General features: G+C 42.8%; 1 protein-coding gene across 1 annotated transcript in view; it reads left to right on the forward strand.

Annotated features, from left to right (window-relative positions):
- GLB1 (galactosidase beta 1) overlaps positions 1 to 24,570 on the forward strand; it is a 91,608-nt gene that overhangs the window by 46,184 nt on the left and 20,854 nt on the right. Inside the window, exons 10-13 of the mRNA XM_021666469.2 lie at positions 3,694 to 3,806; positions 17,554 to 17,628; positions 20,535 to 20,624; positions 23,525 to 23,638. Of these exons, the coding sequence (XP_021522144.2) occupies positions 3,694 to 3,806; positions 17,554 to 17,628; positions 20,535 to 20,624; positions 23,525 to 23,638 (392 nt within the window). The remainder of the gene's footprint in view (positions 1 to 3,693; positions 3,807 to 17,553; positions 17,629 to 20,534; positions 20,625 to 23,524; positions 23,639 to 24,570) is intronic.

Genomic DNA, 24,570 nt, shown 5'->3' on the forward strand with positions numbered 1-24,570 from the left:
AAATTAAATTAAATTTTTTAAAAAAGAAAGAATAGTGTGCCAAGGTTGGTAATTGATATTTTAGATCACCTCTGTGTGTTCATCGCATGAGTTGAGAGCTGGTGGGTGCCTTTTTCACTCTGTAGATGGGGATTCCCCCTAGCTGCCGCTGATGGGATCGAGACCAATCATTCAACCCAGGAAGAGTGACATCGTTTTTGGAATTGTATGGTTCATGACACAATTTTTAAAAAATCTTAATATTACACTTAGAATAACACATTCATCTTAGAAAAAAAATTGGACATTATAGAAACTGTCAGAACATCGAAGTTGTCCTTAATCCTCTCCCCGCCCCTCCCTCTGCCATAATCCATAGAATTCCCTGTTCTGCCTCTGTTTTCTTATTTAGTCCTCATATTAGCCTCGTCTGGATTAGAGATGATCAACACCACTTTACAGATAAAAATAGCTGAATGCAAGCTGGGCACGGTGGCTCATGCCTATAATCCTGGCACTTTGGGAGGCTGAGGCAGGTGGATCACCTGAGGTCAGGAGTTCAAGACTAGCCTGGACAACATGGTGAAACCCCGTCTCTACTAAAAATACAAAATTAGCCAGGCATGATGGTGCATGCCTGTAATCCTGGAGGCTGAGGCAGGAGAATCACTTGAACCCAGGAGGTGGCAGTTGCGGTGAACTGAGATCATGCCACTGCACTCCAGCCTGGGCAACGAGAGCGAAACTCTGTCTAAAAAATAGCTGAATACCAAAAAAAAAAGTCCACAGGTTTTCTGTTCAGCTGGCAAGGGATGGAGCCTGGACTGAAACTCAGGCGGTGGTGAGCCAGAGTCATGGCCCTTTGAATCATCCCTTGCATCCTGGAGCCCCTGAGCCAGCCCCACACCCGCCCCGCTGTGTTCTGCCATGCCTCTCTGAAGCTGTCTTTTTGACCTGTCCATTTGAGGAAGTGAGAGAAGGCCAGTCTGTACTTAGTAGCTGTTCTCCAGGCCAGCTTCCCAGAGGAGAGCAGGGAGAGAAAAGCATCAGGAGCAGGGAGCTCACTGTCCATCCCACCCACAGGAGCGTGCGCCTCCCTGTGCAGGTGTGTGTCTCCTTTCTCCACACCTGTGTGTGTCCACAGCTGTGTGATGGCTGCCTACAGGGTCCAGGCGCTCGTGTATTTCTCACACAATGTGGAGAGCTGACGACTGCAGTCTCACCATTTCCTTCACCTTCCCACCTCACACCCTCTTATGTGGCCAAAGGAGGCTTGAATCTGCACCATTTCTCTGCAATGCTGCCCTATGGTGGTCTAAAGTATGATTCTGCCAGTAGCACTAGAACAAAGACTTAGTCTTCCAGTCCATCCTTAAATCCGCTGGCCAGCTTCCCAGCCTGGGCTCCCTCAGCCTGTAAAGTGTGCTAATGGAGGGGAGGTCACACTTATCCAGCTCAGCTCAACCTGGCAACCACTGGTTGAGCTCCTCCTCCATGCCGGAGTCTGGCTGGGGACTCAAGGGCAAGTGAGGCACAGTCTCTGCCCCTGAGGTGCAAGCAGTATAGTGTGGAGAGAAACATACACGTAAGAAACACAGCGCGGCATGGGCACTACCACATTAGAGGCAGACGAGGGCCACAAAGAAGGTAGTTCCTTGCAGCAACGGATGTGGGTTTTTTTTTTTCTTTGTGTCTCACAGGAAGGGATGTGTTTTAACCTATGCATCCCCTAAGGCAGGCAGATCTGTTGGCTGTGCATTGTCTCTGACTAATAAGAAATGGGGGAATGATATGACTAGATCAATTCAGTTGGTTGAGCGGTCCAGATCTTTCAAAGTTTGGATTCTGTGCAGAAAACTAATGAAAAAGTCTTTGGGTCTGACCTGCTTGATCTGATCCTCAGCCCTACTCATCTGTCACCTCCACCAGTATTAGGTCACCTAAGGTGGCTCCATCATTGGTGAGCTGCATCCAAGGAATTTATTACTAATCCTAGGTGAACTATCATGTTATGTGCCTCACTGATGTACAAATTAGGTTGGGCAAAAGATGACTCCTAAAATAACTTCATTCTCACACACTGGCATTGCAATACGCTCTCTGAAGTAGAAGAGGAAGGCAGAAAGCCTTGCTGGTCTGTAGATGGCAGCATCAGCGTCACCTGGAAGCCTGTTAGAAATGCAGCCTCAGGCCCCACTCCAGACCTGCTGAATCAGAATCTCTGGGATGGGGCTTAGGAATCTCTTTTAATAAGCTCTCCAAGTGACTCTTGAGCGTGGGGAAGTTATTGAAGTACCGCCCGATATTGCAGGTAACGTCACACCTGTGAACATCGTCCAAGACAAGGTCAAGAGCCTCTGGTCTAGACCCCACCCCTTGCATGGTAATTGTAGGGGCATTTGTTTTTCTAGTCCTTTTGTGTACTCAGTATTGGCACTATCCATTGGTCTTTGTTGAAGGTCAAGTTCCCAGGGAAACAGACTCCGAGATTACCTGGCAGAAAGCTTGTTGGGTGTGCTCTCTGGAGCAACGCCTGTAAGACAGGGAGAAGCTGGGCTATGATGCAACGTCACAAGTGGCCTCAGCCAGTCTTAGAGGGAGCTCTGCAGCTGGGATGGCCGTGTGAGGCACATTGGTCAGTTGTTGGAGGTGGGCCGTCCCTGAGGGTTGTAACTGTGGGTGAGGTAGCTCAGCAGAGGCCAGCGCCCAGAGAGGGACACGTCTGAGAAATGTGAGCAGACAACAGCCCTAGCCACTGGGAGAATGAGTGAGTGCCTTGGTTCTGAAGAGGGATCCAAGAGGCGCACCACGGCCCCCTCTGTAGTCTTTGTAGATGCGACAGAGGCCCTCAGATTACGTCTGAACCTCTGTGGCCGATGTGGGTCTGCCGTTGTCTCCCGCTTTGTTTGGTTTGATAAGCCCTCAGTTTTCTGCTGATCCGTGGCCTCGTCATCAGTGTCTTCGCCACTGACCTTTTCTCAGCCATACAGCTGGAGGTCATGAAAAAGTTCAGAGTTGACAGGATTCATGGTCAGAGGTGGGGATCACATCATAAGCCCTGCCATTACTGGTGTGAGGTGCTGGCAGATTTTCATGGGGAGCTTCGGATCCCCTGCATGTCTAGTTGGGGGCGATACCTGTTAGAATCACAGCTTGAGCTTCTGTAGAGAGTGGATGGAAAGAGTGCTTGGTAAACGCTAAGGTGCCTGGTAAGTGCTGCCTGTAGAAAGAAACTCCAGCCTCTAAACCTTGCATCCTGAGGGCCACAGCTGTGTCTCCCAACAGCTGGGTTTTTTTTTTTTTTTTTTTTGAGACAGAGTTTCGCTCTTGTTACCCAGGCTGGAGTGCAATGGTGCTATCTCGGCTCACTGTAACCTCTGCCTCCTGGGTTCAAGCAATTCCCCTGCCTCAACCTCCCGAGTAGCTGGGACTACAGGCACGTGCCACCATGCCCAGCTAAGTTTTTGTATTTTTAGTAGAGACGGGCTTTCACCTTGTTGACCAGGATGGTCTCAATCTCTTAACCTTGTGATCCACCCACCTCGGCCTCCCAAAGTGCTGGGATTACAGGCGTGAGCCACCACATCTGGCCACAGCTGGTTTTAATGTGTCTTCTAGTTTTCTCTCTCTGCAGTGCTGAGCTCATGGATCCCAAAGAACTTGTCCCAGAGCTGGGTCATCAGTAACAACTAGCGGCACATTTTTGTCTTCTAGGGGCCAACTCACCCTATGCAGCGCAGCCCACCAGCTACGACTATGATGCCCCGCTGAGCGAGGCCGGGGACCTCACTGAGAAGTATTTTGCTCTGCGAGACGTTATCCGCAAGGTGGGTGCTTTGTATGAGCTGTGGTGGGCTGGTCTTGGACAGAGCCTCTCTTGAACTCACTGTGGCTCTGTGGACAACTGCCTGCCTGGAGCCCTCCTGTTTAAAAGGGTGGATGAAGGGAGGCATCAGCTAGACTTGGGTTTGCATCTTGTACCCACGTGATTAAGAGTGAGTCTATGAGCAAATCACTGTGCTGATTTTTAATTTGTAAAACTGGGATTACAGCATCTGGTTGTGTTGTAAGGACTGGAAAGAACATATGTAAGCCATCCAGGACAGTTCTTGACACATATATGTCTAATAAGTGGCAGCCATTACTATTATTTATCTTAAAGGTAAGAAAATGTGTATCTACTTAAATGGCTGATGTACATAGGAAATAAATCCTCAGACCCAATGAAGCGTGGTGCAGATGTCGGCTGTCGGTGAAGCTTCATTTTTCTGTTTGGAGTAAGTGATTGCAGTTTCCTTCTGGACCGCACCTGAACTGCTTGGTCCTGCGAGCATCGTAACCTTCTGAGGCACCTAATGCTCCTAGGTGGGGTTTCCTGTCTCTGCTGTGGGTTAAAAGAAAAAACCCACAGTTTTTCTGCTCAGTCACCTGAGTTTTGAAGTTAAAAAACAAAGGTTTTCTGCCTATAAATGGTATGTTTTTTTTTTGTTTTAAGTATGATGTAGTCTTAATTTTAAGCATGTGTTAAAATGTATATTACAAAATTTTTTAAATATAAAAAGTATAAGCTAGACTTACTACACTTAGAATTTGTCCATTTCATCTAAATTTTCAAATGTATTGTTAAAATGTTCCTTATGTTATTCCATTATTATGGGCTTAATCTCTGCAAAATTTACAGTAATGTCTCCCAAGCTCTCCCTCGTGTGTTTGTTCTGTTTTGAAGCTTTCTGTTTCTATCTTTATTATGTCCTTCCTTTATTTGAAGCTTAGTTTTTAATGCAGCCTTTATTCTTTTCTAATATAAATAGTTAAGGTTGTAAATTTCCTTCAAGTACTGCTGTGGCTTGTAAGTTTTGTTGTGCAACCTGTGTCTTACTGTTTGCTTCTACACATGTCTATTTGATTTCTCTTCCGCCCTTGATATGTGTGGAAGCATGTTTTTTAAATTACTGGAAATAAGTACTTTCCTGTTTTTTTGGATTTCTAACCTCTTTGCACTCAGGTTAGAGAACATAGCCTGCGCGATGCCAGTCCCTTGGAAGCTGTTGAGCCTAGTTTTAGAGCCTGACATACACCAATATTAATGGTCAACGTGTGCATAAAAGGAAAGTATATTTTACAGTTGTTGACTGTATTCTACATACAGCTTCATCAGATTAAGTTTATTAATGGTGCCACTGACATCGCTGGTCCGTTTCCTCTGTTTTTGTCAGTTTAGTCTCCTATGTAGTGAGAGTTGTCCTCATGTGTTCCCCCTTGTAGCTCTGCCAGTTCTGAGGTTATGATATTAGGTGGGCGAATTGAGAATTAAATCCTTCAGTACTTAATAGTAAAGGGATTAGATAACCCTCTATTTCTAATAAGGCTTTTGCCTGGAAGCCCCCCGCCTTTTTTTTTTTGTCTGTAATTAATTAACACCATTTACCTACATACTTTCGGTTGGTATTTATCTGGGCTATCCTTTCCAGTGCTTTAATCTCAACCGTTTTATATCCTTTGTTCTTTTTACATATATCTCTTATAAATAGGATGTAATTGATTTTTTAAAATCTCTAGTTTGAAATTTTTTGTCTTTTAACTGGTATGTTGATTCTCACTCATTGTACTTCTTGATGTACATAGATTAATTTCAGTTATTTTATAATTTCTGTTTGTTTACCTTTTTGACTTTTTCTTTCCCCTTATTGCTTTCTTTTAGATTCTTTGAGGTTTCATGTGTTTTTTTCCTCTTTCTTTCCCCACTGTTGTACTTTGGAAGTTATTCACTGCTTTCTAATCTTTTTTAGCGGTTACCCATTTAAGTGTGATATATATATATACCCCCAGAAAAGAACAACTCATAAATACAGAGCAGTGAATTTAGATAAAGGGAGCACAGCCCTGTAACCAGCACGCAGCTCCCTAGAAGCCCTCTCATGTTTCTCTCTAGTCATTAACACCCATCCCTGAGCTCACGGCTGTCCTCACCTCTATCACCAGAAATTCATTTTGCTCGTTTTTAGGCAGCAGGTTCCTACAATGTGCACTCCTGTGTCTGGTTGTCTTGTAACAGTTTAAAATTAATCAATGTCTTTACTTCCTCCATATGCATCCCTCTTTAACTCACTGTAACTGCAATTACACCCCTCCTGATTTGTATGTTATTGTTGTCAACTATTTTAATTCTCTGGGTTTAGCATTAGCATTCATGTATTTTAGTTCTCCTTAAAAAATAAAACCCATAGGTCATGACTATAATGGCTTCAGATAGTATGTCACTTGACCCACATAGTTCATTTACTTGCAAAGGATTTAACAAATATTTATCAAGTACTCCATGTGCCAGGTGCAGTTTTAACTGCTTAGTATATGTAGGCTTTCCTGACAAGGTGGAGCTCGAACAAAACCTTTAAGGTGGTGAGAGAGCCACGTGGGATATCTCCACCTGGACAAGAGCATGCCAGGCAGAATTCAGCCAGTGAGAAGCTGGGAAGGTATATGGCATTTTTAAAGACTAGCAAGGAGGCTAGTGTAGCCGGAGCCCAGTAAATGAAGGAGTGAGAAGTAGGAGATGAGGTCGGGGAGACAGATGGGGAACTGATCACGTGGGGCATTGCAGGTCATCATAAGACTTTGGCTTTCCCTCTGAATGAATGGGAATCTGTTGTGGAGTTGAGCAGAGCTGTTGTTAAAGCATATTCTGTTAAAGCAGATTCCAACTGCCGTGTTGAGACTAGACTCTGGGAGGCAGAGCCAGGGTAGAGTAGGAAGAGCAGTGAGGTGGCTTTTGCAGCCATCTCAGTGAGAGGTGACTGGCTTGTGAAGGTAGGAGGAACTAGGCAGTTTCAGAATATGTTATGAAAGTAGTGCTGATACAATTTTCGGATGGGGAGTATGAAAGAAAGGAGTGTCGGGTGACGCTAAAATGTCTCAAATGGCAACTCATACACAGAGTTGCCGTTTATGTGGGGGAAGGTCAGGAGTTGTGTTTTGGCTGTGCAGTTTGACTTGTCCAGTGTATGTCCTAGCGGGGATGTAGAGCGGGCAGTGGCTACATGAACGCACAGTTTGAGACAAAGCTCCGGCTCCTTTGTCCCGGAACACACTTTGTTTATCTTTTGTTCCTTCTCGCAGCTCAGTCTTTCCATCCGAGATCACCCTCCTTCTGCCTGAAGTATATTCTGTAGAATTTCATTTAGTGAGCAAATGATATTTTCTTTGTCTGAAAATTTTTTTTCACCCTCATTTTCAAAATGCAATTTTTCTTTTCCTTTTCTTTCTTTTCTTTTCTTTCTTTCTTTTTTTGACAGGGCCTCACTCTGTTGCCCAGGCTGGAGTGCAGTGGTGAGATCTTGGCTCACTGCAACCTCTCCCTTCCAGCTTTAAGTGATTCTCGTGCCTCAGCCTCCCAAGTAGCTGGGATTACAGGTGTGCACCACCACACCTGGCTAATTTTTGTATTTTTAGTAGAGATGGGGTTTCGCCATGTTGGCCAGGCTGGTCTTGAACTTCTGACCTCAGGTGATCCACCTGCCTCAGCCTCCCAAAGGTATGAGCCGCTGTGCCTGGCCTCAAAACATAGTTTTTCTAGATTGATAATTTTCCCTCAGCATACTGACTTCAGACTTCTGTTATTGCTGCTAAGAAGTCAGTACTCTGCCACTCTCCTGAAGATAATCTGTCTTTCCTCTTGGGCAGCTTCTAAGATTTTCTCTTTATATTTGGTGTTCTGTAGTTTCTCTGTGATGAATCTATGTGTGACTTTCTTTTCATTTATCCCACTTGGTAGTTTTGGAACTTGTGGCTTGGCTTTTTCCACTAGTCCTAAAAAGTTTATGCCATTATCTCTTCAAATATTTGCTTCAGTTAGATATTTGTTAGACCTTCTGATTCTAGCCTCCACGTTTCACAATCTTTTTCTCTCTGTGTGGCATGCTGATGATCTTCAGATATGTTCTTCAATTGTTGTGTTCTCTTTGGCAGCTATAAATTCTGAGATTAAAACCTTTCCATTGAATTATTAAATTGTATTTTTCATTCTATAAGTTAACCTTGGCAGTTCTGATTTTACTCGGCCATTTTTAAATTCTCTTGCTTTTCCCTTATGTATACATGTTCTTCTTTTATTTCTTTAAACATTCGAGAGGTACTTCTGTTATTTACCTCCATGTGATCATTCTAGTATGCGGTCTTTCTGTGTCCCATTCTGCTTTTTGTTGCTTCTGTGAGCTTTTGCTCATGATGCCTTGTTTCTTTGTGTGTGTTGTGATTTTGACTGAGCTTAATTTCTTGGAACTTTTTGTTGCTGTTGTTGTTAGAGGCAGGGTCTCACTCTGTCGCCCGGGCTGGAGTGCAGTGGTGCAGTCATGGCTTACTGCACCCTCAGCCTCCCAGGCTCAAGTGATTCTCCTGCCACAGCCTCCTGAGCAGCTGGGACTACAGGCATGTGCCTCCAGGCCTGGCTAATTTATTTTAAAATTTTGTAGAGTCAGGGTCTCACTATGTTGCCTATGATGGTATTGAACTCCTGGGCTCACTCGTGGAACTTTTATCTTTAGGAATTATTTGAGATTTGAGGTGAACATGGGTTCTTCCAGAGAGAATTAGCATTTGCTTCTGGCAGGTACCAGGGAACGCTACATTTTAAATTAAAATCTTAAGTTGAGGGGTTTTCTTGTACTACAGATGCAGTGTGAATTTTGGCAGCAAATATATCTAGGGCTGGTTGTGAATATGAATTTTCAAGGGAGATTTGCTTTCTCCCTACCTATTGCCATGTAACAAAGTACCCCTAAACCTAGTAGCTCAAGGTAACAAATGTTTATTATATCAGAGATTCTAAGGGTAAAGGAATTAGGAATGGCTTAGATAGATGTTATGTCTAAGTAGCCAGGCATGCTGGTGCGTGCCTGTAGTCCCAGCTACTCGGGAGGCTGAGGCAGGAGAATCGCTTGAACCCAGGAAGCAGAGGTTTCAGTGAACCAAGATCATGCTATTGCACTCCAGTCTGTATGACGAGTGAAACTCCGTCTCAAAAAAAAAAGCAGTGAAATGAATGTAATTCAATAGCTTATGATATATATATATTTTTTTTAAATATATATTCAATGGCTTATGATATATGTAACTATTGATATATGATATATAACTATATTGCAATTCAATAGCTTATAATATATATATTTAAAAATATAAAATATAAATAAAAATATAATATATTTTTAAAATTTTATTTCTCTTTTTTTTTTGGAAGCAGAGCCTTGCTCTGTTCCCTAGGCAACTTCCACCTCCTCCCTGGTTCAAATGATTCTCTTGCCTCAACCTCCCAAGTAGCTGGGATTATAAGCATGCACCAGTGCACGTGGGTAATTTTTGTATTTTTAGTAGAGATGGAGTTTTGCCATGTTGGCCAGGCTGGTCTTGAACTCGTGACCTCAAGTGATCCACCAGCCTTGGCCTCCCAAAGTGCTGGGATTACAGGTGTGAGCTGCCGCACCCAGCCAGTGGGCTCTTTCTTATAAGACTTTGTGGACATTCAATTAGCTGATTTGTTAAATGATCTTCAAAATATTTGCCTGCATCAAGGAAAGGAAATCGAATGGCAAATACCCCCTATATATAGCTCCACCTGCCTCCTTCCTTCAGCAAAGACTTAAAAAGTGGAATAGGCCTCCTCTTTAATCCATTTCTAGAGTACATTAGGTGGTGATGGACAATATATTTCACTGACATGGGATGCTGGGGATAATCTCCCAGCAGGCTGCATAAGCCTGTGCACAGTGGTGAAGGCCCCCAGGCAGCTCTCTTCATATGAATCTTCAAGGCATGGCAAAGCTCCTGACATTTGCATTTTAAAAGGTAGTTTCTTTGGTGTGGGTAAAACTCAACCAGACATGGTTAACACTTTGACCTCGAGGACGAACCATCAAAATATAGGGCAGCGACCTCCTCTTCCCTACTGATTCCTCAGAGGGGCAGTGGTGAGTTTATTTTCATATGCTATCAAATCAGCTTACCCATTTTCAGAGTTTTCTTTCTGTTCTTTATAGGGATTCCATCAAGGTAAGTGTTCCACTGGATTTTTGGAAATGGGTCACTGTAGAAATTAATCAAGTGGTAGTTGAGGACCTTGATAATTGGAGTGGCTTCTGGTATTCCCAAAGGTAGTAACTGGGCTGAGTGGTGAAAAGGGATGGGAGAACAGCCACAGTGATTTTTCAATACTTCAAAAGCTTAATGAAGTTTGAAATTCAATCCAGGATCTGTCTACACTGGCTGATGGATCATCCTGCTCTGTTTATGACTGGAATGACATTGGCTTGATGGGCAGGCACAGCTGTCTCTTGCTGATGCATGGTGCTGACAAAAACCAGTGTTTTATGTCTGATGGTTACAGATGAGAAAGGGAATATGATTTAGCAACTGTTAAATAGTCTTTTAAACTGCCACCTGCACTCTTAGTACTGGCCTCTTCCTGTAGAGTTGGCTTTTCTAATCCATCTTCAGGAGTGATTTCTCTAAAACACTGCTGCGATTGCTTCTCAGCCTTTCAGCTAAGATCAAGTGTAGTATCTAAAACACTGACGTGGTCAGATACCTACCATGACTTGGCCCCTGTATTTCTCCATCCTCGTCTTTCAATTCTCCCTTCTTAGACATGACTCTCTGGCTTTAATATGGAGCTATATGCAATTCCATGAATGAGACAGCACTGTTTATACCTCCTGGTCTCTGCACCCTCTGCCTTTATTCACCTGGAAATGAAGACACACCTCAGTTACCTTATCTGCAGAGTCTTCTTACCCCCCTGTTAGCCGAGTTAGTCACATTTTGTTTTCTATCACTACCTTATATTGTAGAAATCTTTTAAACCCTACCTTTCTTTTTTTTTTTTCTTAGCTCTTCTTTTAGGTTCATGGGTACATGTGCAAGATTGTTGTGTAGGTAAACTGTGCATCACAGGGGTTTGGTATACAGATTATTTTGTCACCCAGGTAATAAGCATAGTACCTGATAGGTCATTCTTTGATCCTCTCCCTCCTCTCACCTACCACCCTTGAGTAGGCCCCAGTGTCTGTTCCGCTCTTTGTGTTCATGTGTTCTCATCATTTACCTCCCACTTCTAAGTGAGAATGTGCGGTATTTGGTTTTCTGTTCCTGCATTAGTTTGCTTAAGATAATGACCTCCAGCTCTATCCATGTTGCTGCAAAGGATATAATCTCATTCTTTGTATGGCTGCATAGTATTCCATGGTGTATACATACCACATTTTTCTTTATCCAGCCTAGCATTTTAGGTTGATTCTGTGTCTTTGCTATTGAAAATACCACTTTTCATAGTGTGTAAATATAACTGGTTTATACACATTTCTCACTGTCTGGAATAGGAGCTATTTATAAGTCTAGTGCCAAGCATAGGACCTGACACAAAGCACTTTCTTAATAAGCGTTTGTTGGATGAATGTATGAAAACATTAGAGGTCTTGGTGAAGGAAAAGCTGGTTACCATTGAATCTAGTGGATTCCACAGGGAAAAGAGCAGCTTCCTATGTTGAATTTGTCCAGCTAAGTATGATGAGAAGCAACATTTGCAATTGGTCTGAAAAGTATGAGTAAAGCACAAATTATTATGAAAAAATAATGCTTTAGAAGTATAGCATTTTGGTATATTCATTTCTTTTCTGAAACATTAATTAGCTAAGGTAAAGATGAGGATTTTGCTATATGATAAACTAGTATCAATGAAAAATCATCAGTATTGAAATGAAAAGTCAGAAAATTATAAATAGGATAGACAGGTGAAAGCGTAATATCTATATTATAATGAGCTAATACCACTGATCAGAATATCAAGATTTACATAGAAAATTGGGTAAAGGATATAAAGAGTATGGATACTTGGTCAAGACGTGGGTATACACCATTTTAAGAGTCATGTAAAATACTCATATCCTTTGACCTAGTCACCCCATGCTCAGGGCTTTTAAAAAATAAAAATTTAAAAGAAGGACAGTGCTACAGACATGAAATTGATTGTTGTAACTTATACATTTTGATATTTATGATATCAAAATTGGAAATAATTCATCCTCTAACATAGGAGGGAGAATTATGTAAATACTGTCATAGCCACACAAAGCACTATAATATGCAATAAGTAAAATTGTTTTCTTTCTTTTTTTTTTTTTTGAGATGGAGTCTTGCTCTGTCATCCAGGCTGGAGTGCAGTGGCGCAATCTTGGCTTACTGCAACCTCCGCCTCCCAGGTTCAAGCAATTCTCCGGCCTCAGCCTCCCGAGTAGCTGGGATTACAACCGCATCCCGGCTGATTTTTTTTGTATTTTTAGTAGAGACGAGGTTTCACCATATTGATTAGGCTGGTCTCGAACTCCTGACCTCAGGCGATCCACCTGCCTCGGCCTCCCAGTGTTGGGATTACAGGCGTGAGCCACCACGCCCAGCCAGGAAAATTGTTTTCAATATTTAATCATGTCAAAAGTACTTTTGGTAAGTGGCAGGAGCAAATTACAAAATCATCTCTTAAGTTTGTTATATGTATGCTTAAGGGGAGAGTTGAGGAGGGAAACTGGAAGAGAAAAGGCTTCGTGGTGGCTTTAGGGGTTGTTTTGGTTTGGTTTTGGAATTGTGGGTAATAAACTTGCTTTTTTTTTCTTTTTTTGAGACGAAGTCTTGCTCTGTCACCCAGGCTGGAGTGCAGTAGCACGATCTTAGCTCACTGCAACCTCTACTTCCTGGGTTCAAGCGATTCTCCTGCATCAGCCTCCCAAGTAGCTAGGACTACAGGAGCGCACCACCATGCTTGGCTAATTTGTTTGTATTTTTAGTAGAGATGGAGTTCTGCCATGTTGGCCAGGCTGGTCTCGAACTCCTGACCTCAGGTGATCCACCTGCCTCGGCCTCCCAAAGTGCAGGGATTAAGGTGTGAGTGTACTGCACCTGACCTAATAAACTTTCATTTACTTATTTATTTATTTATTTTTTACCACCACTTGTCAGCAGAAATCAACCTAACAAACTTTCTCTTCTATTGTTACGACAGTCAGGAGGCAGGGCGGAGCAGGAAGCAGTGGGAACAACAGTAGACTCGGAGCCATGTACCAGCTCCCTCGCTTGTTCTCTTTATAATCTCGATCCAGTTCCTCAATCTTATTATGTATAAAGAGGAAATAGAATAACTAGGTATGAGAGCATTTAGAAGCAGTACGTGAGATGACAGTACACGCAGCTACGCACTGCATCAAAGTGAGCTGAATGCAGGTTGAATAAATATGTCCATACAATGACTTTTTTTTCAGTGTGGTAGAAAAGATTGCAGTCCTAGTTAAATCAGCATCCTCTTTGAACTTTAAGAGAAATATGACAGGGTCATAATATGCACAGGTAAGTAGGGAACCTCAGGAAACAAATCATCCTGCTCTCAGGTCCCTCTTTGTGAATTTGTGTTTTCTGCTTTTATTGGCCAGAATGGGGAGTGAAAGAGGAAGGGTTGCATAAATAGCTAATGGAGGAGTGTGGTCTAGGGAAAGTGGGGAAAGAGATCTTACATTTTTCACTTTCTAAGATCAGTAGTAACTCTTTGGCCTCACATTTATCTCTTTTTTAATATTTTTAAACTTTCACAGAGATATAGATTCATAGAATATTGTGGGTACAAAGCACTTTCCAGTACAAGATGACTAACTGACCACCTCCTTATCTCTCTCTTCCAAATGTTACTTCTTTCAAAAAATGAGAATCCCTTTAAAAATGGAGGCAGTAAGACGGGAGTTGTTTGTGCATGACAGATTTCAAAAGAATCTGTGGTGACTGAGGACAAGGAAGTCTCAGTCCCTAGTGAGTGTGGAATGGAGTTACAGGAACAGAGAGCAGGGAGTAGACTGATGTCAGAAAAACATGGAGAGCCAGGTCCTCAAAATACACAAGTGGCAAAGGATAGGAACAAAATGGAGCTGACAGTGAGAAGGTTAATTAAACCTTACATAGTTTCTGTTAGGTTCTCCACTCCTTCACCTCAGTTTCAAACACAGACCATCCATCAGGGAGGCATCTTTCTACCAAAAACCAGAGGAGTTCCTTAAAACATTAAAAAAAAGTAAACAGCCCCAGATTAAAGACCCTCCACATTACATCTGATTGTGCCAAAGCACCCTAAAACAAAACCCCCAGAGCTGGGTGCAGTGGCTCGCACCTGTAATCCCAGCACTTTGGGAGGCCAAGGCAGGCAGATCACCTGAGGTCAGGAGTTCAAGACCAGCCTGGCCAACATGATGAAAGCCCGTCTCTAATAAAAATACAAAAAAAAAAAACTTAGCTAGGTGCAGTGACGGGTACCTATATTCCCAGCTACTCAGGAGGCTGAGGCAGGAGAATCACATGAACACAGGAGGCAGAGGTTGCAGTGAGCTGAGATCATGCCACTGCACTCCGGCCTGGGCAACAAGAGCAAAACTTTGTCTCAAAAAAAAAAACCCCAAAAAACAAAAAACACCCCAGAGTATAAGCCCTGCTCCTGTACACAGAGCAGGACCGTTAGAGAGAGGACGGTTATGCAGATCTTGGGACATTCATTTGCATCACCATTGAATAGGCATGAACAACCAAGCACGGCCAATCAGACCTCCAACAGGAAAGAGAAAGACCAAGATGAAATAAACAGGAAAGTGACTCTAGAGGCAACAAAGAATTCAGGGGACGGAGAGATCTTAAGTAAAAAAAAAAGCAAAATCCATCAAGAATGGGATACTTTGAAAAAGAAGCTACTAGAGAACAAGAGTTCTTTGATATTAAGAAGAATCTCCTAGAAATTAGAACCAGAATACAGAGATAGAAATCACAAAACATAAGAGATGATGAGGAACAATCTAGGATGTCCAAGTTGTTACTTATAAGAAAGAAAAAATTGGAGAAAAAAATGTCAAAGAAATAATACAGAATTTTTCCAAGATTGAAAGGGATCTCTGAGTTGTTGAACATAATGAATGCAAAGAATATACATAATCAGATGTTTCATTTGGAAATTTTAGGACAGTGAGAATAAAGAGTTGACAGAGGGCCGGGCATTATGGCTCACTGCTGTAATCCCAGCACTCTGGGAGGCTGAAGTGAGCAGATCGCTTGAGGCCAGGAGTTCGAGACCAGTCTGGCCAACATGACGAAACCCCTTCTCTACTAAAAATACAAAAATTAGCCAGGCATCGTGGTGCGCGCCTGTAGCCCCAGCTACTCAAGAGGCTGAGGCAGGAGAATCGCTTGAACCCGGGAGTTGGAGGTTGTAGTGAGTGGAGATCGCGCCACTGCACTCCAGCCTGGGTGACAGAGCGAGACTCAGTCTCAAAAAACAAAACAAAACAAAACAAAAGAGGCAATATGGTTCTGGAGAGAAAAAGACAATCCCTTTCCCTTTCAAAGAAACAAGAATAAGATTGGTATGAACCACACTACGTGATAGAAGACAATAAAATAGTACCTTTGACATTGTGAGGGAAGATGGTTTTCAACATGCAATTCTATGCCCTTCCAGCCTATCAGCAAACCGTGACATTCAGAGCTTCAGGTTTACCCCCACATGCCGGTTCTTAGGAAGTTACTTGAGATTGTGCTCCAGTGGAGGAAGTCATGAGATCTTAGAAACAGGAGCTAAAAGCCAGGAGAATAATGAAGGGAAGTCTCAGAATATCATTTGGAGAGGGGAGTCAGTCTCTTGGAGCAGGAAGACCAAGAATTCCAAACAGGCGTTTTCTAGGGGAGAAAGAAGGGGTATTTGGAGAAACTTGATAACCACCCTTGGCTATCTGGAATAACCTAAAGAGGTGTTGAGCTAAAACCAGGCAGAAAAAAGAAGGGCAATTAGAAACCACAGGAATAGGTGAAAGAATACAAAAAGCTGAGCAAGACAGAGCATTCCGCCATAGTGTAGACCGTTTGGCTTTATAGAGGCCAATATTTATACAGTTATCTTGTGAGTACTGTTGGTTGATTTTGAATTCAAAGTCGATATAAAGTCAATATCCAGACAAAGACAGGACTTATGGCTATAGGACAGTGTTTGTGTGTTTGTTTCTTAGACAAGGTCTTGTTTTGTCACCCTGTCTGGAGTGCAGTGACATGATCATGGGTCACTGAAATCTCGACCTCCTGGGCTCAAGGATCTTCCCACCTCAGCCTTCTAAGTGGCTGGGACCACAGGCCTATGCCATCATGCCTACTTTTGAAAACAAAATTTGTAGAGATGGGGTCTCCCTATGTTACCCAGGCTGGTCTCAAACTCTTGGGCTCAAGCGATCTTCCTGCCTTGCCTCCCAAAGTGCTGGGATTACAGACCTAAATCACCACCTGACCAGGACAGATGGTTTTAACCTTGACAGTCTAAAAGTACAGCTAGTGGTGTGAAGGTGAAGTGTGGAGGAGCGCTCAGGGAAGGATGCAGGTAGGTTTATCTTAAAACATATGGACACAAAGGGTCATATGCTCATTGATGGAACTAAGAAATACAGATACAAGGATATTATTTTAAAGGTACAAGGGTAACTAGGGGAGAAGCTGAAAATGGTTATATAACCATAATAACAAGAAAGGAAGATAAACTTTATCTTCTGGGATATACTCTCAAGTGTTAAAGAAATCAGTGATAAGAAATAGCAGTACACATATATTACTTAGCAGAAGAAGCAAAAATAGGAACAATTAAATAATTTTAAAATGTACTGGGCATGGTGACTCACGCCTGTAATCCCAGCACTTTGGGAGGCCTGGGCAGGTGGATCACCTGAGGTCAAGAGATCGAGACCATCCTGGCCAATATGGTGAAACCCCATCTCTACTAAAAATATAAAATTAGCCAGGCATGGTGGTGCATGCCTGTAATCCCAGCTACTCGGGAGACTGAGGCAGGAGAATGACTTGAACCCAAGAGGCAGAGGTTGTGGTGAGCCAAGATCACGCCATTGCACTGCAGCCTGGGCAACAAGAGTGAAACTTCCATCTCACACACACACACAAAAAGCATTTATAGATTCTCCACCTGGATTCATCACTTGTGCGTAGACTTGTTTCTTCTCTATGTGTGTGTGTGTGTGTGTGTGTGTGTGTGTGTGTTTCTACATCATTGGAGGACTACATACATATCATGGCCTTTACCCTTAAATACTTCATTATATGTTTCATGATAATATGTAGAAATATCCTCTCTCGTAACCACGGTAGATTTAACATTACGCAGCACTTTAGCAGTGAGATTAGCATTTGTCCTGTGCTAGGCTGTCTCCCTTCAGAGTCTGTTTGTCATGTGCCTGTTTTCTTACCTCCCACTTCCAGCCTTCTGCTGTTTACGCCCATTCTCTCAACTTGTTTTTGCTCTTTTGTTTTAGGGTCTTTCAGTTTATAATGATTTGGATGATTCCTGAAGCTTAAAACACAGACACACTTAGAAGTCTCCAGTTCCTTTGATTTTCCAAAAAAGCACTGATACTCTTGAGTCTTCGGCCTTCCTTTTGAAAAACAAATGTTGTGAATATGTTTCTGAAGGTTTAACAGCTTTTTTTCTTTTCTCTCTTTTTCTACTCTGGTTTATAGTTTGAAAAAGTGCCAGAAGGTCCTATCCCTCCATCTACACCAAAGTTTGCATATGGAAAGGTCACTCTGGGAAAGGTAAGGAGAGAAAAATAACAGAAACGTGGAAAGTAAGACGGGAGTGAGAAAGTGGAATTTAGCAGCAGTGAGTGAAAGTGCTGTGCTGGAGGATTTGGTTCGTTATTCTGCGAATTTGTTTTCTGCGAACCTGATGGGGGTAAACGATGTTTCTGGGAAAATGGGGAGATAGAGGTGAGAAGATACTTAGGCTTGTTGACAGGATGAGCAGATGGGACATGGGTGGGAGTAGAAGGCATTCTTGGATCATTTGGGTCATCTTGATTCCCTTATCAGTGGTTAAAACAGTGTCAAGGGCCTTTGTGAAAATAGCATGCCACCTCATTGTTCTGGTTGGCAAGGCTCTTTTTCATAATTTACCTTTTTTTAGGGATTTCCAAAAATCAGTGGCCTTTTGATAGATCTCTGTCCTAAATTATATGCTACCCTCCATCTTGAAGTCATGTCCTAGTTTTCATGGTCTGGTTTATATGCTAAATGGAGACATCAGGGGAAAAGCTAGAAATCAATCACACTTAGGAGTTAGGGGCACTGTATTCTAGGAAAAGTAAAAAAGAAGAGATGTTTTACTTAATAGTCAGAGGAGTGACACAGCCGAAGTCAATTTGTTTTGACCATCTGTGTCTTCAGGTTTTCCCCTTTCATAATCCCTAACTCCTACATGTATTAACTCAGAAGAAAAAAAAAAAGAACTGTTACCTATTTCTTAAGAATCTCAAGATCCTAAAATAGTATCATAAGTTTTTATCTTCAAGCAAAATGCCAAACATGATTATGTAATTTTTCCATCCAAGAAGCCCTTTGACATGGTTGGTTGCTTGAGTTCTTGTAACATTTTCCACCTAGTGTCAGATACATGCGCTACATTCTACAAAGAATGTGGTCTTTCTCTCTGATAGGGATCTTTCTGCAGATTGATCAGACTTGAATCACTCTTGTAAAGGGAACACCTTCGACTTGCTGCAGCTACTTAAGGAAAAGTTTGGTTTGTTTGTTTCAGAGCCGTGACAAATCTATTTTTATGCAACAGAAAACAGCTCCAAATGTTCAAAACAACATTGCTGAAACAGAACTAGCTTAGTACCAAAAGCATATTCTGTTTGTCATGAAGGAAAATGGTGTGAGCAGAAATGACTTTTCATTTTTAAATAAATATATACAATTTAAGATAGCAAATCAGCATATAACTGAATTAAGTTTATGTAGAACACAGTTATATAGAAAAAAGTTTTCACCAGAGTTGAATTTCTTAGCGTCCAGGTGGGAAAACACCCGTGTGAGTAACTGGCTTGATGAAATTGTAAATCAGATTTTTTTCCTTGATGCTACACATCAGCGAGGTAACATGGGAAGTGTTTATAAAATTCCTAACTGGGCTGGGCATGGTGACTCACGCCTGTAATCCCAGCACTTTGGGAGGCCAAGGCAGGAGGATCACCTGAGGTCAGGAGTTCAAGACCAGCCTGGCCAACATGGTAAAACCCTGTCTCTACTAAAGATAGCAAAATTAGCCAGGCATGGTGGCACATGCCTGCTCAGGAGGCTGAGGCAGGAGAATCTCTTGAACCCAGGAGGAGGAGGTTGCAGTGAGCCAAGATTACGCCACTGTAGCCCAGCCTGCCAGCCTGGATGACAAAGTGAGACTCTCTCTCAAACAAAACAAAACAAAACAAAATTTCTAACCAGTATTATGTCATGGAAAATCCTGGAGTTTGGAGCCAAATCTAACTCCAAATCCTGGCTCTGTCATTACTCGAGTGGAGTTCTCTGAGTCTCCACAACACAGGAACAATAGTACCTGCCTCACAGGGTAGTTGTGAGTATTCAGTGAGCGAGTGCCTATGAAACGCTGTATCTCACCTGGAGCGTGTAGGCACGCAATGACTGATAGCTGTTATTATTGTTGTTATTGCATCAGAATAAGTATCCTGGGTTGCAAGAATACACAATCCTTTGGATTGAATATAGTAAATACTTACCAGGTATCTACTATGTTCTGGGCATTGGGGCTGAGTACGGAGCATATCTTATCCTTAAGGAGCTGACAGTCTGGTGAGGAAGACAAAGACGAACAACTGAAAAATAATACAGGCATGGAAAATAGGCCACACACAAGTTCAGAGGAGGGTGAAGTAACTAGGAGGTATTAAATATTAAGGTGATATAATAATAGCATATCTACTCTTAGTTGGATGTAATTGGCCTCTGGTTACTACTTTTACTTCTTAGTTGCTTCACTCGGGGGTGTTCAGAAAGGGTTTATAAGGAGGCAGCATCTGAGCCTTGGTGTTCATTCATTTTAAGGGCCTTTTATAGATCTCTGAGCAGGTTGAATTTCTGAATAGGTATGTTTGAAACTTTTTTTTTCTTTTTCTTTTTTTTTTTTTTTGAGACGGAGTTTCGCTCTTGTTACCCAGGCTGGAGTGCAATGGCGCGATCTTGGCTCACCGCAACCTCCCTCTCCTGGGTTCAAGCAATTCTCCTGCCTCAGCCTCCCGAGTAGCTGGGACTACAGGCACGCACCACCATGCCCAGCTAATTTTTGTATTTTTAGTAGAGACGGGGTTTCACCATGTTGACCAGGATGGTCTCGATCTCTTGACCTCGTGATCCACCCGCCTCGGCCTCCCAAAGTGCTGGGATTATGGGTGTGAGCCACCGCGCCTGGCCGAAACTTTTTTTTTAAGACTACCATCATTCATAGTTTTCATCAGGAGTTAGGGAGGAAGTGGAGACGACTAAGAAAGACTGGGAAGCAACACTGAGTGGAATTTGAACGATTTAGGTTTATTTAGGGGTTTGGTCAAACCTACTGATATCTTTGATAATTAGGAAATGACGCTACTCTCTACTCTGACGACCAGTGAGGGGTGCAGTGTGTGAATGCTGCTTTCGTTTCTTTTCAGTTAAAGACAGTGGAAGCAGCTCTGGACATCCTGTGTCCCTCTGGGCCCATCAAAAGCCTTTATCCCTTGACATTTATCCAGGTGAAACAGGTAGGCCTTCAAAGGTAATGCCTCACCTTTTTTTCCTGTGTTTTCCACACTGCCTCGCAGTGCCCATTCTGAGTGCAGGGGCCAAAATGCTAAGCAAATGCATCAGATCCCAGGGAAATTAACCATGAATTTCCAGGCTCTCTCTAGCTCCAGGCTGCATGGTGGGCTGATCATGCCTATTTTTTGGCCCCAGTGCTTCTCACTCATGTACGAGGTAGCCCAACCAGCTTCAGCATAATTCTGTACAAGTTATAAACTGAGTTCACTGACCAATCTAATCTTCATTACTAGGCATTGGTGGAAGATCACTGTTTTAATACTCAAAACAGACAGTTTAATTATTTGCCTGTTCTTAGCTCCATGGCATAAGGACTGTGTTTTGTTTGTTCAGTAGACTAAGTTCTTTGAGATTATTTTTCCTGCTTTTGAAGAGAACAGAGCACATTTTTTTTCTTTTTTTTTTACTATTCGTATATGTGTGTGTGTTTGATCTCCAGACTCTGCCTCATCGTTACTTTTTTAAAGTTTTTCCCAGCGTTTTGTTTTGGAAAATTTTAAATCCAAAAAAAAGTTGCAAAAATAGTACAACAAACACCCATATATTTTTACCTAGATTCACCAACTGTTAACAGTGAATTCTACAGGTGTACGAAGGCAACTGCTTTTCTTTTTCTAACCATTTGAGTTGTCAGCACATGGCACGTCACATGTAAATACCACAGCATGCATCTTTTAAGAAAAAGGACATTATCCCGCAGGACCACAATGCAGTAGTCACACATAAGACATTTAACATTGATACAATCCCATTATCTAATATAAATTTTATATTCAAGTGTCCCTGGTCATTCTGATAATGTCCTTTACAGCTGAATGTTTTCTCAATCCATTTTCCAACTTATAATCACACACTGCCTTTAGTTATATTGTCTCTTTAGTCTTCTTCCACCTGAAACTCTTCCCAAGTCTCTCTCTCATGACATGGAAAAGGTCTGTGTATTTGTAGACTCTCCCTCACTAATTAGATTCAGTAAAACATTTTTGGCCTGAACACGACAGAGGTGATGTGTCCTTCTCAGGGAACGATATCAGGATGCCCGTGAGGCCATCTTGTCCCTTCACTGCGGTGTTAAGCTTCATCACTTAGGATCTCGTCCTCCTTTCTGATTTTCTGTGGCGATCACCTTCTGGAAGGAGTCTGAACAGTAAGGCAAAATGATAACAACGTATCTAATCTTAGTGAAGTTTGCCTTCAGTTGCTATTTTTACACCTGTGATTTTATTCTGACAATTCTATTTTGTAATAAAATGAATAATTAAGCCCCCCCCCACACACATTCACTGTTCCATGAACACTGTATAGGGTGCTCTGCAGTCCTAGCACCCACATCTCTAAACGGAACTTGCCTGCACTTAGCAGGGCTGTTGAGCACTTCAGACAAGACATGATCCAAGAGCACGTGGAGCCTGGGGAGGGAGTTCCAGGTTACTCTATGAACAGGTGCAGCCAGTGTTCTTTCTTAGACCCCTTCTGCTTTCTGATCTTTGGCCAGCGCTTTCAAATTGGGTGGGGTTCCTGGACCCTGGCTATTTCAGATCTGGGGCAAGTCCACAGAATATCTATTTCCAGCCCCAAAGGGCACAGACTTCAGGGAGTGGGACTCAGCCCAGTGTCTCTGCAGGGACCCCCTGAGCCTCAGCCACACCTGCCCGGGGAGCATCACAGCTTCTACCCCTCCTTCTGGAAGCCCTTGACAAAGTCTTCCTCAGCCCTTGAGGAAACTTACCACTTTAGCTAGTTTTCAAAATAAGTAAATATATAAACGAGAAGGAGATGGAGATGTGGAGTTCGGGCGGGAGGTGTTCTTATGCTAGAAAGTTTGTGTGCCGCTCGTAGCATTTCTCGTGCTCAGCTCATTGCTGCAACACAGGATGCAGATTAATGCTTTCCTCAGCTCCTCCCAGTCACCTTTCCGCTTGCTTGAAGCAGTTGGGAACCTTTTCTCTGTTCCATGCAGGACCTCTATTTGCATTCTCTTCCATAACTCAGGATGTTGTCCCAGCTCTGCCCTGCTAATAATGTCCACAGCAGGAAGTCAATAAGCAAAGGCAATAACTATAATTCTGTGGTTGCCATTACTGCCGAGGCTGATTGCTTGAGGCTTTCCTTTTGGACCAGGGATGTCAGCATCTAAAAATATTTTCTGACTCAGTGGTCAGTTACAGTTGAGTCTCTTAACTATTTCTTTCCCCCGTTCCTCCACTTAAAACAGTTCTGTTGGACTTTGTTGTTATTATTATTAGAGATGGGGTCTTGCTATGTTGCCCAGACTAGCTTCAAACTCCTGGCTCAAGAGATCCTCCCAATTTAGCCCCCAAAGTAGCTGGGACTACGGGTGCACGCCAGTGCACCCCCCATTGCCTTTTGTTTTGTATGTTAAAGCAGATTGAGCCCAAGAAACTGCCACACTTTTGCTGAGCAGAACTTCATCTCTTGGCTTTGCTGTTTGTTTACCTTGGTTTTTTTTGTTTGTTTTTTATTTTACTTAGTTTTGTTTTTTGAGTTAACATCCATAACTTTTGCTATATATGATATAATCCCCTGTATAACCCTGGGCAAGTGACTTAACCCACTCAGGGTCCAGGTTCCTCTTATGGGAAAGGGAAGCTTGATAGGACACCGTGCGGGGTTCCCTGCAGTTTACTATTATGATAGATATTCGATGACCTAGAAGTTTAAGCCCGTTTTCTTTTTCAAACTGAATTTTTCTGGAGGTGGGGGAAGATTTTCATTTCTTACAGTTTGCAGAACACTGCTTTCATACAGATCTAGGGTGACCAAGTTCTCTTTCAATGCATGGCAATAGTGATGTCTTTTCCTTAAATCCTTTTCTAACCAGTATTATGGATTTGTGCTGTACCGGACAACACTTCCTCAAGATTGCAGCAACTCAGCACCTCTCTCTTCACCCCTCAATGGAGTCCACGATCGCGCCTATGTTGCTGTGGACGGGGTAAGGATTGTCTCTGAACTGGGCATTTTGACCCAGCGAGGGTGGGGATGAGTAGTAGCCTGCACTTGTTAACGCAGCATTTGAGGTCTTGGCTCACCTCTTCAACCTCAGGCCCCACCCATCATCATCTTCTTTTTTTCTTTTTCTCTTTTTTTTTTTTTTGAGACAGTGTCTTGCTCTATGGCCCAGCCTGGAGTGCAGTGGTGTGATTACAGCTCACTGAAGCCTCAACTTCCAAGGCTTGAGTGATCCCCCTACCTCGGCCTGCCTTGTAGCTGAGACTACAAGGGTGCACCGCCATGCCTGGCTAATTTTTTTTTTTTGTAGAGACAGGGTCCTACTATGTTGCCCAGGCTGATCTTGAACTCCTGAATTCAAGTAATCCTCTTGCCTCAGCCTCCCAAATTGCTGGGATTACAGGCATGAGCCATCACGCTGGGCTCCACCCCTCTTGTTGGTGACCCTTAGCTGTGCCCCTGGCTTGCTGTGAGGCCTGATGCATGTGCCCTTTGCTGGAATACACCCTACCCACCATCTTAACCCAGAGGCTGTGCTTGATGCCCGCCCGCTCAGAAGCCTTCTGGGTCTCCCCCATGAAAACCGACCTTCTCTGTCTTCTTTGCTCCTTAAGGGTCCCATTTCCAATTCAGTTTTGTACCTGCCACCGTACAAAACTCTTTATCCTGCATTAGAAGTTATATTCTGAAGGACTGCTTGTGACAATTACTGCCGAAATGCACAAAGAACTGTGTTTCATAACAAATCAGATGCATGGCAGGACCTCCAGTCCTCTCACTGAAATGGTCACAGGAAGGAACACATGAAAAGATTTTCCTCGCCAAGAAAATGTGTTCAGAAGACTTGAAATATTTCCATTCTCTTGTAATCAACAGCTTTCATTTGAGTGGGAGCGGATTTCTAAGACATTGTGC

The sequence above is a fragment of the Aotus nancymaae genome, unplaced genomic scaffold (assembly GCF_030222135.1).
Source record: "Aotus nancymaae isolate 86718 unplaced genomic scaffold, 86718_ANA_hifiasm-v0.15.2.pri h1tg000019l, whole genome shotgun sequence".
NCBI classification, from domain to species: Eukaryota; Metazoa; Chordata; class Mammalia; order Primates; family Aotidae; genus Aotus; species Aotus nancymaae.